At 40.6% G+C, this 13,982-nt stretch overlaps 1 protein-coding gene across 3 annotated transcripts in view; it reads right to left on the bottom strand.

Annotated features, from left to right (window-relative positions):
- Positions 1-13,982, bottom strand: part of sema3aa (sema domain, immunoglobulin domain (Ig), short basic domain, secreted, (semaphorin) 3Aa) — a 36,192-nt gene that overhangs the window by 4,166 nt on the left and 18,044 nt on the right. For all 3 annotated transcript variants that reach the window (XM_084909313.1, XM_084909315.1, XM_084909314.1), the window contains exons 4-15: positions 11,917-12,036; positions 11,069-11,159; positions 10,857-10,976; positions 8,821-8,963; positions 8,209-8,323; positions 8,035-8,104; positions 5,492-5,636; positions 5,174-5,393; positions 3,635-3,726; positions 3,497-3,538; positions 3,098-3,255; positions 68-135 (exon numbers count right to left, since the gene is read on the bottom strand). In XM_084909313.1, coding sequence (XP_084765439.1) covers positions 68-135; positions 3,098-3,255; positions 3,497-3,538; positions 3,635-3,726; positions 5,174-5,393; positions 5,492-5,636; positions 8,035-8,104; positions 8,209-8,323; positions 8,821-8,963; positions 10,857-10,976; positions 11,069-11,159; positions 11,917-12,036 — 1,384 coding nt within the window. The remainder of the gene's footprint in view (positions 1-67; positions 136-3,097; positions 3,256-3,496; positions 3,539-3,634; positions 3,727-5,173; positions 5,394-5,491; positions 5,637-8,034; positions 8,105-8,208; positions 8,324-8,820; positions 8,964-10,856; positions 10,977-11,068; positions 11,160-11,916; positions 12,037-13,982) is intronic.

Genomic DNA, 13,982 nt, shown 5'->3' with positions numbered 1-13,982 from the left:
CTAATGAGACGCAAATGGCATGAGGATGAGACAGTGTGTATGTGCTTGTATGAAATCTTTAAGGTACCGTGATGCTGAAGGTCTGAGCACTGGGAAAGAGGATCTCCATTTCTGATGTCTTGCCGTCTGGTTCGCCTGTGAAAAAACAACAGTGAAACTGAATGGAAGTGGTGGAAACAGACAGCTATGAGGACCTGTGCAAAACTAAGTACTTAGACTGAATCACTGAATCACAGCAACACTTTTCTCTTTTCTTTTTCACCCATTCTGTTACAGATTTGTTGCTATGCTTGGAGTCATTGACCTGTTGGATGATCTTGTCTTGGCCAAGCTTCAGCTGTCGGACAGATGACCTCATGTTTGACTCTAGAATACCTTAGTACACAGAGGAGTTCATGGGGGACTCAGTGACTGCAAGCTGCTTAGGTCCTGGGGCTGTATAGCAAGCCCAAATTAATACCCCTCCACCACCGTGCTGGCTGTTGGTTTATGGTGTTTGCACTGATATGCTGTGTTTGGTTTTCTCCAAACATGGTACTGTACATTATGGCCAGTTCCAGAAGTCTAGTGGTTTGTTCAAATGCAATTTTGCAAACCTAAGCTATGCTGTCATGTTCTTTTTAGAGTGAAGAAACTTTCTCCAGGTGATTACACCACACAAGGCATACATATTTGAGTTCTTTTTCAATTGTACTGTTATCATCTTCACTCTCAGTTGGCATGCTAAATGTTAGGGTTGGAGATGTTGCCCTTAAAGTTTTTACAGTTTATCTGAGCATTGTGAGGTCTGACCCTGGGGTGAATTTGCTGGAAGATTGTGGAATTATGTGGAACCCAACTCTTTTTTGTACATAAATGAGTTTAACTGTACTAATTAAAGTGGATCTGGACAATCCTCAAAATTTTTCAATTACTGTCAGTTAACTCTTTTAACCACATGTAACTATTAGCTTCCAATTCCATTGCTGTAAGCTAATACTTGATTTCACACGAACAGAGACCAGATTTGACCTGCTTCGCCATAAAGTTTAGCTAACAGTTAGCTGACACTGTTAGCTAACAAATTCAACAAATCACTTTTTATCCATATGCTATTTAACCTTTAACATACACCATTAGCTAATAGTTAGTTGTACATTTAGCAAAAAAACCAACAAAAACATCTTTTTAGTTACTGAATGTGTTGCAACTGTTTCATTTGTTGACCCATGTCATTAGATTTCTGTTTAATTTCTCCGTTTTCTTTATTGCATGGTTATTACCTTACAATATAAAGCACCTTGAGGCCACTGTTGTTGTTATTTGGGGCTATATAAATAACATTTTATTGAAAATCATTACCCATGCTATCAGGTAAAAACTGTTCAACTGTTATATAGTAAGTGAGAGATCTTAACCGTTTATTCACTTTGTTTCCATTGCTTTTTTTTAAATTTAAATCTTTTATGAATTTCTTTTGGCTGCTACAACTTAGTAAATTATACTTTTACTTAACTTATCTAAGATTAGCTTTGCAAGTATCCAGTGGTATATTTGTAACCTGGTTGGGAATCATTGCTGTACATGACAAGTTATTTCTTATGTACTTTTTTATTCCCACCACTTGGGGGCAATGTTTACCCAATGCCCAAGAAAACAGGCACTAACTCAACCTTTAACTCCACTGTTAAATCACATGGATGGAAAAAAAAACAAACAGCAGAATGTAAGAAACATAAACCTGCTGAGCAGTGAAACTGTGTGCTTCATTGCCTTCCGATGAGCCGTTATTATGAAACACATACAGCATTGTTTTGCCCTTGAAACGCCTTGTAAAAGCAGGCCCAGTCTTTGTCCTCTCCATATGAAAAAATCTACTGTGTAATTTGGCTTTTTAATGTGATGGCAAGGCGTTTTCAAAGTCTGGCTTTACTGACTAGCTGTGAATGGCTCCCTAGTTCCTAGTTGTCATGGTTCAAAAAACGCTGATCGACGCTGCAAAATTCAAATTGGGTGCAAGCCAAACATGAGGCAAGGGCTGGAAAGAAGAGAAAGAACCAAGGTAGGGATAAAAAGTAGAACCACTGAAGGTTTAAAAAAAAGACTAAACAAACAAACAAACAAAAAAACCAAGATAAAAAATGCTCAGCATGTTTGTGTGAATTCTCCACACAAAATGATGACCACTTACATCCCACTTTTTTCACACGTGTCCCTCGTCTGTACATTTCCTGGGCTAACATTCCTGTCTTTTTTGGCCATCTGAGCACGTGCAAGGTTGGGTGTCTGGTTCTCATTCTGGTAGCGAAAATATTTGCAGTGCAGTGGAGAGCTGAGAGAAGCCTGTCCCTACTTTAAACATGGGGTGTGCCACCTCGTCTGTAATCTTGCCAAGCTGGAGTATACCCACTGGCCTACTTCTGTTGGTGTGAGAAGTTCTAGATGAATGAGACGACGTGGGGGTGTCGCACCATGTGTGTGTATGGGAGGGTAGTAGTGGTGTAGTGGTCAGCTTAATCCTGCTGGGTACAACAGAGGGTAATTTGAGGGTGTGTATGTTCCTCCTGGCTGAAGGGTGAAGTGGTCAGGCAGCTCCTGGTGGCTATAATTTATTGTGTGTTTGCTTGTCTTTGGATATTTGTGCATATTTTTTAATGTGTCTTGGTCGGTAGGATGACTGAAGCACAACTCAGAACTGTTACTGGCTAAGTTGCTGGATTGTACTTTCTTGGAATGCATAATTAGTGCGTATGTGTGTTTAATAACTCAATTTCGTGCTGGTGTAATATTCAGATTACTTCCATGTTTAGAAGTTTTGGCATACAATGGCTATCTGTGTCTGTTTTTTGGAGGCGCCACACTTACTAATAAGCCAGTGGAGGTCTGACGCTAGAGAAATGAGGCTGCACATCAGGATGCCCTTGAGCATAACATTTAAAACCAATTGTTTTAAAGCCAACCAAAACAGCAGAATGCAGGTGTACTGATAAGTCCCAGGTGTGACTGCATGTGACGACATTAATACAGGATGTTGTTGAAAAGCAGCGTGCATGCTCAGCAAACCCTCCGAGGATACATAAAGGTTAAAGAAGGGTGTTTAGCGATTGCCGGCTCCTACCTCTTGGCAGTAGGAAAGTATCTCGAGCACTCAGCACCGTCCCAGGCGCAGTAAGGGTCTCTGGCCAGGCAGCACTCAGCGCAAGCTTTCCCATACACTTCGCAACGGTGTAAAGACATCTGCGATACGCCCAGGGCTGAGCCAAGGTACAGCTGTTGCTGTGGGAGTCAGAGAGAGAGCAAGGATGTAAAAATTAAATGTTCCTGTGCGCCTCAGTTGGAAGGGTTCTTGCAAAAAAAGAAGGTGCTTGTGGGTTTAGTTCTCAGTGGGCACATTCTTTGCTTATGGGTAACAGTGTATGTTAAGACTGAGAATTTCTCGCTTTTTTTGTTTCACGTGGACCTTCACCCTTGTCAACAGCTTTTGGATTAATTACAAAGTGAGAAAGCAAGTTTTTACCTGCTTGGTGGACAGCTCCATAGCAGTGATGGGAGTAGGCTCCTGTACAAAGCAAATAAACCCCATTTAACACCACTTCTACGGACAATATGTGTTTTTATAGGAAGGCTATTAGCACGCAATTACAAAACGTCATACCCTAAAGACAGTCATCTCTTCCAATACAACCTCCTCGAGGTCATGCCAGCTTTCTCTGGGGATCGTCACCACCTTCAGCACTGTTCCTTTATCTGAAATGCAAAAGACAGCATACAGTTAGTGTACATGCAGGCCTGTGCTGGTCATAGATTAACATCTGTGGTGCATGTATGTATGGTTTAAGTAATAGATTAGAAATACGTGTGTGTGCCTTCTTCAAAATACATGTTAAGTGCAAGAAGAAACATGGAAATAGATCAAAAAATTAAAAACGATTAAAATAGATTCTCTGGAATCTTCGACATGCCCGACAAGTGCATTAAGCTCTCCAGCATATTTTCCTTTGTTCACTCACTTTTCTTTCTGTTTGGTTTTTTTTTCAGTCTTTCTCTGTCCAACGTCCGTGTTCTTTTACTCATCCTAATCTTTCTATTTTATTGCCCAGTCTAAAACACAGCTTGTTCTTTATAACCCAGCAGAGAAAAGCCAGCATCCAGGACTCTCTTCATTGTTGACACTGAGACTGGTGTTTTTCAGTTGCCATTTAATGAAGCTGCCAGGTAAAGGCACTGCGAGGCATCTGTTTGTCAAACTATAGATTCTGATGTGCTTTTTCTCAGATGTGCACACAGAGGCCTCCCACTTCTCTCTCTATTCTTATTTCCTGGAACAATGATACTCTGTGAGTTTCAAAGAAATGTCTTTTCTTTGTCCATTACAATAATCCAGATGCTCAACTATCCAAACATTTTGCTCCTTTAATCAGTGCAACAGTTTTCAGCTGTGCTAACATCACTGGGAAAGGGGTTTCCCACCGATCAATCAGCTTTACAAAGTTGATAAACTGGAATTAAGTACCACAAAGAACCACTGGAACACAGGAGGGGTCTTTGTGTGCCTAGACAGATATTCCATTAAAAATCACTAATAATTTATGACTAACGGTCCTGCTAGTCGTTAGTTGTCTTTCCCAAAATTTCTGATTATTTTAATCCCATTTTAATTAAAAACAAATTGAGCTCAGTGGTTCAGGCCAAGAAGTTAATCGGAATCAACTGGTACATCAACTGATCCCAATGCCATGTGATGGCTCATGATGATATGCTTTTATGCACTCGGGTTGCAATCTCAAAAAGTGAAATTTGGATTCTGCAAGCTGCTTTGAAACCCATCTTCACCCAAGCTCCCCCTATTTCAACATAGACATTTGTTAGTGAGATCAAGCTTTTTAAGTGTATTAGATACTGATGCCAGTACACTGTAAATAAAAATAAAATTAAAAAATAAATTAAAAGTCGGTTAAAAAAAGGAAAATATTATTGTAATTTTCTGTATCCGTTTTTGAGTGGAAATATCTGTAAATACTAAATCATAAAAATCTGTGGTTAAAAATGTCTTTAATTGTAAAACAATACACTGGACTTTATTTGAACTGATTTTGTTTGCAGTGTACGCCAAAGGTACTTATGGTGGACCACCCTGGCGGTGAAATAAACATATAGAAGCACAATATTTATTGCAGTGTCATCTGTTGCATACCTGTGCCAATGAACATGACATCATATTGCCCATCCTCTGCCTCCACTTTGTCCACCACCAGCTGGGTAAACTGGTAGTCCACGTCTGTGCGTACCATTATGGGTCGTCCCCCTATTGGGTGCACCGGGTTGTACATGGCAGGGTGACCCCTGGCAAAGGTGATGACATCATCCGGAAGGTCCTTCGTAGAATCGAAACCTCCAAATGTCTTGCTGGGGCACTGAGATCAAGACGTGATATGTTTGTTTCTTCTAATATCGTCTTATAATGTCTCATTATTACTTATAAATTTACAACATTTTTGCTAAATTGCCTTACAGTTCCAGGGCGAGGGTAGGGCACCCTCCCTTGGAAGGGCACCCACTGGTAGTTGGGTCCATCTCTGTGGGCATAGGGACCCAGGAAAACCCTCCTGATGTCTGCCATGTTGTACATGCACACCGCTGAGCCTTTAAATATGTTACTGTGGAAGGAGAGAAAAAGAAATAAATCCAGAAGGGGTGAGTTTAAGGATCAAGAGGGGGAGGAAGCAAGAGGGTGGTGAAATAAAAGAGATGACAGAGACAAACAAAGGGGATTCGTAAATGATCGGCCACAAGACAGGGATTAGGAGCTTGTTAAAAACTGAAGAAAGACAACAAAATGACCCATCATCGCACAAAGACAGAGCGGAGCAAAGTTGTCATTACTTGAGTACAGCAATGACAGATTGGAACTTCTCTCTGATTGCTTCCAGCCTCTTGAGAACAGACAGGAATTTGGGCACACCACCAACAAACCAGGAGACCTGGTTCAGAGCATATTTGAAATCCCCTCCAATATTTTGTGAGCATTTGCTTGAGCCAGATGGGTGGATTTTGCTTTCACAAGGAAAGCAGGCAAGGTCGATCAATCATGCTAAAAAAAAGGGAAGTGATGTGGATTTTATTTTTTCAATTTAAGCTCTTTCGTGGGTCATCCAGAAGACAGCAATTTGAGACGTGAGTCATTAAATGGGAGAATCGGGGAGTTTCACATGAATATCCCAACATGCATACTCCACAAGAGTTATTAAATATTCTTGTGGAGATTATGACAGAATAAGCACGATGCTTGCAGTCTATGGAGAACGTGAAGTCTATAAACCTTCCGTCATATCTATTCATCTATTTCACAGTTTTATAGATTTAGAATTATTTACTTTATGAGGATAAATGCCCCCAAATAATCATTCATTTACTTTCCAGGTGTCACATTTTACAATTACAGATTTTCTTTTGGACAGCAAATCTCCTTCACTTGCAGGAACCGAATGCTTCAAAATGATTCGAGATGTCCTTTGTCTTGCTGACTGCAATGGGAAGTTGTATCAGCCTAATTAGGGATGTGGCTGGCAAACACATAGCCGACAGTACTCCACAAAGCATGGAAGATAAATGGATTAGCATTTGAAAATGTTAATTACAGAGAAATTCAATTAACTCCAGGGGCAAAAAAAAAAGACGCTCCAATATCTGTGCTTATGAAGAAGGGTGAAAATGTGTTTGTGCAGATACACACACACACACAGAAAGAGGCATGCAAATTCACCCCTAGAATGCACACACACACACACACACACACACACACACACACACACACACACACACACACACACACACACACACAGAGGTACACAATCAGACACTGATCTGTCAGTGGCAGCTTCTTTGTGCCTCATTAAGCAGTGATATTAAAAGCCGGTCCCTCTGAATCTCTGCTCTATTCATCTCTGAAAACCGGCCACTTAGAAAACCAATTAAACCACTCTAATTCCTCAATGCCCCATAATTGAATTTTAAAGTGTACGCGTGTGTGTGCGTGCGTGTGTGGGCAGACGTGGATACGTGGGTGTACGCCCACCAGCGCCCACCAACCTCTGGGTTTTAATACATCCCTGAAAGCAGTGAAAAGCCAAACAGGTCTGGTAAAGCAAGGCGCCTGTCACCATGCGTTAGCCTGCACCACTCCTCTATTCAGCTCGTCTTATCATTAGCAGTGATTGATGATGAAGTGTTTGTCCTCCTCTCGAAGCGGTGCAGAAACAGTACCGGACACACACACACACGCACGCACGCACACACACAAAAAGCCCTCCTCCTTCCTGAATGCAAATTCATCATCTTCATCATCACGATAAGTGCCACCATCTGTGCCATTTCAACTCACTTATCTGCCCTGCCCCATGCCTTCACCTCTCCACATGCTTCAGTAGAGACACACCCGGCTTCTGAAAACCCCATTCGAAGCTGGGGCGGTGGCCGAGGGGGGTGGGAAGAAAAAAACAACAACAACAAAAAACCCCCGTGGATTTCTGTTAAGTGAATATCATGTTTCTCTCGCTCCCTCCTGCTCCATAATCTGATTTTCCTACAAGCCTGCCAAGGTTTCAGTGAAAAACAGGACAGGTAGTGAGGAATTGGGGAATTGGATAAAAGCAATCTCCAAATCTGAGGCGAGGGGAGGGCTACCCTCGGAGAGAAAAGCATCCGTGAGACACCTGTAAGTGGATTACGAGAGCGCCGTCTGGGAATTTGACAGAGGCGCACTTGGTCGCTTGCATCGTGCCGTGCCATTTAAAATGATTAGGAAATTACAGATAAAGGGGCAGGATAAAGGAGGAGAAAAGAAAGGCTTCTTGAAAAGAAATACGAGGCGCGTGTTTTTCAAATGCAGAGGATAAAACCTATACAGGAAGGCTGACCATTGAAATAATCGAGTCTTTCTGATCTCTTAGCAACACATCAACAAAACAATTCTGATACTACCAGCATCTGTCACGCAGTTTGAACATTTGAAACCCTTGCATGCTCACTTTGGAGGTCAAGGGCAAAAGACTGTACCTGGATGTGGTGAATACAGCGTAGATAACTGGATTCTTTGGGTCCTTGGAGCTCATGAGAAACACGTCCTCTAAACAGCAAGAAGAATAATGTGTGAAGGTGAAGCTCTGAGGTGAGGTTGGAATTTTTCCACATCGAGCAAAGACACAAATAAATAAAATAAAACGCACTTACGTAGTTCGTCGAAATGTGTGTCAATGCCATTGACGCCAGGAACCGCGCATATTAGCCGCGCTTTGAGAAAAGTGGTCCATTTGTTGACCAGGCTCCTGTGACCTCCCATGTCATTCTGCAACAACATTTGAAGTGCTGTCAGCTCAAACCTCCGTATGCACTTTTGTTAGTATGCTCCTTGCAAATATCACATTTATTAAAAATGTTACAGAAGTATTAAGTTTCTGTTTATAAAACATATTGCAGTAATAAAAATAGGACTGCAGTCTCCTTCTATATTGTATCATGTGTGAAGTTTTGTGATAATATCGTATTGTGGGGAGTTGTGTCTGAAGATTCCCACCTCTAACTAACTTATACTTTATAAGGCATTTATAGGGAAGGTAAAGGTTGATCGTGAACTTTTTTTCAGCAACTATGACTCTGGCTGTTCATTATTACTTTGATTTTCTCATTAGGACACGTACATGTTAATAAATGGCTTTTTAAGGGCTTATAAACTGATAACTAAGGCACATTATAAGAAGTATGCTACTTTTTTTGTGTAACAGAATCGTATTGACACCACATCACACTGTTATAACAGTTTTGTGGGGTTGTGTGTGTTGTTACCTTACACAGTTGTCCTATTCTGGCAATAGTAGCTTTCCCAGTGTGCTCCCCGTCCATGGCGTTCTCTTTGAAAAACAGGAAGATCTTGTCATCTTCGGGGTTGTCACTCTCAGGGATCAGGTGTATGCCTACGAATCTGGGATCTACAAGAAAGAAAATAGAGGAAAAATAAACAAGTAAAGCACATAATCTTTGTTCACACTCATAAACTCACCCCAGCAGACACACAAATACAATTTTACAATCCAACCTCTGCCCCGGTGACAATCATTTCACCCCTATTTTACACCTCTGTAACCAATCCCCCCCCCACGATATTCTCCAGTCACAGCTCGGTAATAGCAGCCCTTCACTTTACACCATGGTGTTATAGTATGTGACTTTACCTCAAGTGAGCGCTCCAAATCCAAATCCCACATAAACCCTGTCTCTAGACCACATCCTCGCAAACACACATGGCTCTGATTGTCCTGGGTAACACTTGAATAAATTTATCCTGACTTTAAGCGCAAGAGGAAATCAAAGCTAAACGTAGGAGCCAAGGCCTTAGGGCTGGGATCTTTTGGCATAAAGGGGGCGTAAGAATCGAGGAAAAGTCGCCGCAGTGAGCCTACGTCCAAAAGCTCGGGGGTTTAAGCGGAGAGAAACAAGCAGTGCCATGTTACACCTCCATGGGCGTTTAAGATATAGAGTAGCTGTGAAAAAGGAGCATGCGGCCAAAGTGGGAGGCAGATTTATAAGGGTTGCGCAGGTGCGAGACCTCTGCTGTGAATTGTGTGTACCCCACACACACTTCATACTTCCATCATGAATGTTTGCCCTTATATGCAGACCACCATAAATTTGTGTGCGCACACCACAGATAAAACAAAACAAAACCAAGCTGCTGACCACTGAAGTCATACCACTGATTACCTATAATCCAAAGAAAAAGCTGCTTTATTCAAAGGAAATCCAACCATCCATATAAGCAAGAGGTCATTAAAATGTGAAGGAATGCGTAAATAAATCTGGACTACCAAACTACAGTTTAACCCCAAATCCTTTTAGAATCTGCTATTAGGGATTCATTCCCTGGTTTCTCTCTTAATACATTTGAGTACCATATAACCTTGTTGATAAAGCCTCAATAGAATATCTCCACCCCGGTAATCCATGCAATTACAATCCCCTCATTGTGCAGAAGACGCTGGATTCTGCCGAGCCGAATGGATACAATCCCCAGCGTATTTGTTTGAACAAGGTGAAAGATCGATGAGGATTAACGCTATAACAATGACTTCCTCGGTTTATACTGCTCTTTATTAATATGTCACAGTAATCAGCACTGGCGAGACCCGTGTTTGTGATTTTTGATGGTGCCTGGGGAGGGGGACGTGGGCGGTTGAGGGGGAGTGGGAGGAATTTGACTCCACTACAGGAGGAAAACAGCGAAGAGCGGATTAGTTCTGTGGGAAAGAGGGTAGGGTGGGGGGGGGGGATGGCACAGCTTGAGGGAAAGGTTCAAACTGACCTTTTGTGGCTCCCTAAGTCCTCTGCGGTGCCGAAAGATAGCCAGACAGACTGAGCAGTCAATAACCCTCACTGCAGCGCTAATCTTGCTAGCACAGGCAAATCCACTGACTTTGTGAATGGGCTCTGATATCTGATGTCTGCACATGAATGGAAATGATTGGAGACTTGAGGCTTGCGAGAGAATTTAATGCCTCAAAGTCTGCTGAAAAGCTCAATGGTATACTTTTCCAAATAATGGCCAATGACAGGGATTTCCATCCAGCTTTTAGGGAAAGGTTGAGGTCTATAGAGACCACAATGGTCTAATTTTACCTTAATAGCAAAGTATTTTGAGTCATGTTATCTAGTTTTTGCAGTCTCAAGTGGTTTATACTTAACTGTTGCTACTAGGAATAAATATAATTGAGAAGTCTTCAGCAGAATACACCATGATAAAAAAATTCAACTGCTGAATTGAACATGAGAAATAAAAGAATTCACTCTTAGCTCATCTTCTACGATTTTATTTTATTTTTTTTTACCATTCAGCCATCTTGAATCATGCTGCTCTGTTCTGATTGGATGATGATCTCCCAGCGTACGGAAAATGGCAAAGTCCCTTCCCATGAAGTCAGCAGATGTGCCCGAGTACAGCTCTCCATCTGCCAGAGAGAAAGGATAGTTAGGAACAAATGACCAGCTCTGAAGTGACTGCGTCCTCCCTGGAAGTAATAAAAGCACACATCAAACTTACCAAGGAGAAGTGAGGCTGAGAGCATTTTGGGGTCGTAGGGGCTTTTCCCGCGGCCGTTCTCAAATTGTGAGGCCAGTCGGAAGATGTTGTCCTGCAGTGGGAAAAGGTCAAAGATCGAAATGAGGGCAGTGAAAGCCACAACGAGCATGGTTAAAGGTACATTTATAGCATGTGTTTCAAGTTACAATACATTCTCATTATAGCGCGCTACTTTGGGGGAGTGGGATGCAAAAAAACACGTCCTCCACACAGGAGAAACAAGAAATGTTTTATTACACTGCTGCCCTTGGTTACCAAATGCACCAAAAAAGGGAATATATGCAGTAAAATTAAGTAAAAACAGACACAACCTCTGAGTCTTTTAAAGAAAAGCAAGTGAGTTTTTTGTGGCTTTTAATTTATTCAATCAGTTACAGACTGTCAGCACTACTTTAAACTGAAGTGAACGCCTCTAGGGTCTACCCCTCCCTACTGCTGGACGGCAGGATCCATGCTAGTACACTGATTAACCTGTAGAAGTTTCTCAAGATGACTGATTAAACTTTAATGCAGGATGGAAAGCTGTTAAATATTCGACAGCTGTAATTGAACCATGTAGTGACCGCTTTTTTCCACTGCTTCGCACAAAAGACAACACTGATGAGAAGATAAACGTCAGAGAAAATGAACACGGCTGTACGTTAGACAATACTCAGACTTTCTCTCACAAGAATTTACTATAGCGCTGTTGTCACATTTCATGCCTTCTTAATGAATGGTCAGTTTAAGATTTAAATGACTCTTTGCATATATATAACTGATTAAAACCCCAAAACATTTGGTTACAATAAAAGCCCCGAATGAATTACCTCTGCCTTCTTGCCCATTTCCAGATAAGCGCAGATGGGGTGGAAGGCTCCTGTGCCACAGATGTACAGATGGGTCTGGTTGTACGGTTGAAGGACACGAATGAAGTTAGAACACTCCTTCTAAAAAAGAAATGAGACACAGGAACATAAAGCCTCCGCTATTATAATAACTTAATACGGATCAGGCATATTCAAATGAGAAAACTGGGTTTATCTGTGGAAAAAAACATGATTTTCCAGTGAATAATCCAATTTTACATAAGCTGGTGTTGGCGATATAAAGTTTGTTCTAGTGATGAAGTTCACACAGGTTTCAGTGGTAATCGTCAAATGTAAATAGTTGGTTTTTTGATATATTAATGCAAATACTTTTTACCAAATTATGGCGTAAAATTTGCATTTCTTCTAATAGCAGTTTGCTAGAAATTTAAGCATTTTTATGACCATAAAAAGTAAAAAGTAAAAACCTTTCTTTATTTTGGAGACTGGAGTGTGGCAAGCAAACAATTTTTCACAAATCCTAAATATAATAAAAATACTTTTTTAACTTGCAATTACTGAGAATATATTTTTATTATATGAATATTATATTTACAGCATGCATGAAGATCGCTTGACTATAATAATTCGTCTTCATATTAATATGTTTATATGTCAATATGTGTGAAGTGCATAACTTTATAGTTACTGTTGCATGGCTAAACTATTACTTTAAAAGACTGAATTATTTATAACTTTTATATATCCTACGGTTATAATATGCTGCAGTTATGCTGCAGGCATAAGGTTAAATTATGTTACAGGCTGGTGGAGTTTTGTACAGCATGCATAAAGTTTTACACCACATTTCACATGACAATAAAGTTAAACAATCATAAAAACTAGCATAAAACAGACCTACATTTTGGCCAGTAATGTGAAGTTTTTGGCTATAAGGCTGTGGCTTACAGGATACCGTGAGAGATAAGGCTGGAAAACTGTTTTGAATACATTTTTGTTAATGTGATACCTATCTTTGTTTATGCTGTAATGTTACCAGTGTAGGATATTATACAGCCACATGCAACTTTGTGACCTTTGGTCTTCATGAAAGATCTGATATGTTAACAGTAACCTCATTCTGCCAATTGCCACCTTCATATCATAAAGTTTAAATTAACTGGTATGCTTTATGAAAATAAACTTGACGTTTTTATTAGAGAAAAACTGAAAATAGAGACTAATAGAAAGCAGAATATAATATAGCAAAGATTTGCTGGAATTTAATTTTAAACAGGGACTTTCCAGTTGGTGTGTGAAATTGAGTCTCTTTTAAGGAAATCCCACCTGTAAGGAAAATCAGGCAAATCTACCACAGATCTTTAACGACCCATATGTTTGAATTTACTGAGGATATTTGGGTTGGCGCTGCAGTGCGTGTTGAAAGTCCCAGTGGTGTGAGACTGTTTATTAGAGTGCTAATCAACGGGATTGGTTAATGTAGGAGGCCTATTAGCAGCCTTGAGGAGCTGATTTGGCCACATGTGTTTAAGAGATTAGGCTGGGGTTTGCCTAATTATAAATACATGCTGGATATCTACCTAACAAATAAGTACACATTTGCTCAGGGATTTGCAAATACAGCCCTCGTCACACAGGCAGCCAAATTATCCTTCTTCTTCCCTCCCTAAAACACATGTATCTCTTCAGTCTTTTCAAGCTCGCAGACATTTCGCTTTGATGATTTGATGGTGTCTCTTATATGAGCTGTAAATGGATGCTGACATTTTCCAGTGCTGCTTAAAATAAACTCTAACTGTTTCTCCTCCACAGTAACCTGCATGAAGAGAAAGTTTGACATTTTGGGAAAACCACTGACTTTTTGTTTTTAAAGGCATGAATACCACTCACATATCTGTGTGCCCGAGAGTTAAATAGCTTAGCAAGGTTGTTAGCTGGAGGTCTGTTTGAAGGTTAAAAAAAATGAGCTTGTTCATGCATTTGTTTGTATTGTAAAAAGTGTAAAAAAAAAAAAAAATAGAGTTTGTGGTTTTACAGGAGGCTACTTCATTGATTTTTTCATGGTT

Source organism: Perissodus microlepis, chromosome 17 (genome assembly GCF_051167445.1).
Source record: "Perissodus microlepis isolate ML-2025 ecotype Zambia chromosome 17, ASM5116744v1, whole genome shotgun sequence".
In the NCBI taxonomy this organism is placed as follows: domain Eukaryota; kingdom Metazoa; phylum Chordata; class Actinopteri; order Cichliformes; family Cichlidae; genus Perissodus; species Perissodus microlepis.
The sequence above is the reverse complement of the archived record's forward strand: the minus strand, read 5'-3'. Positions and strand labels throughout refer to the sequence as shown.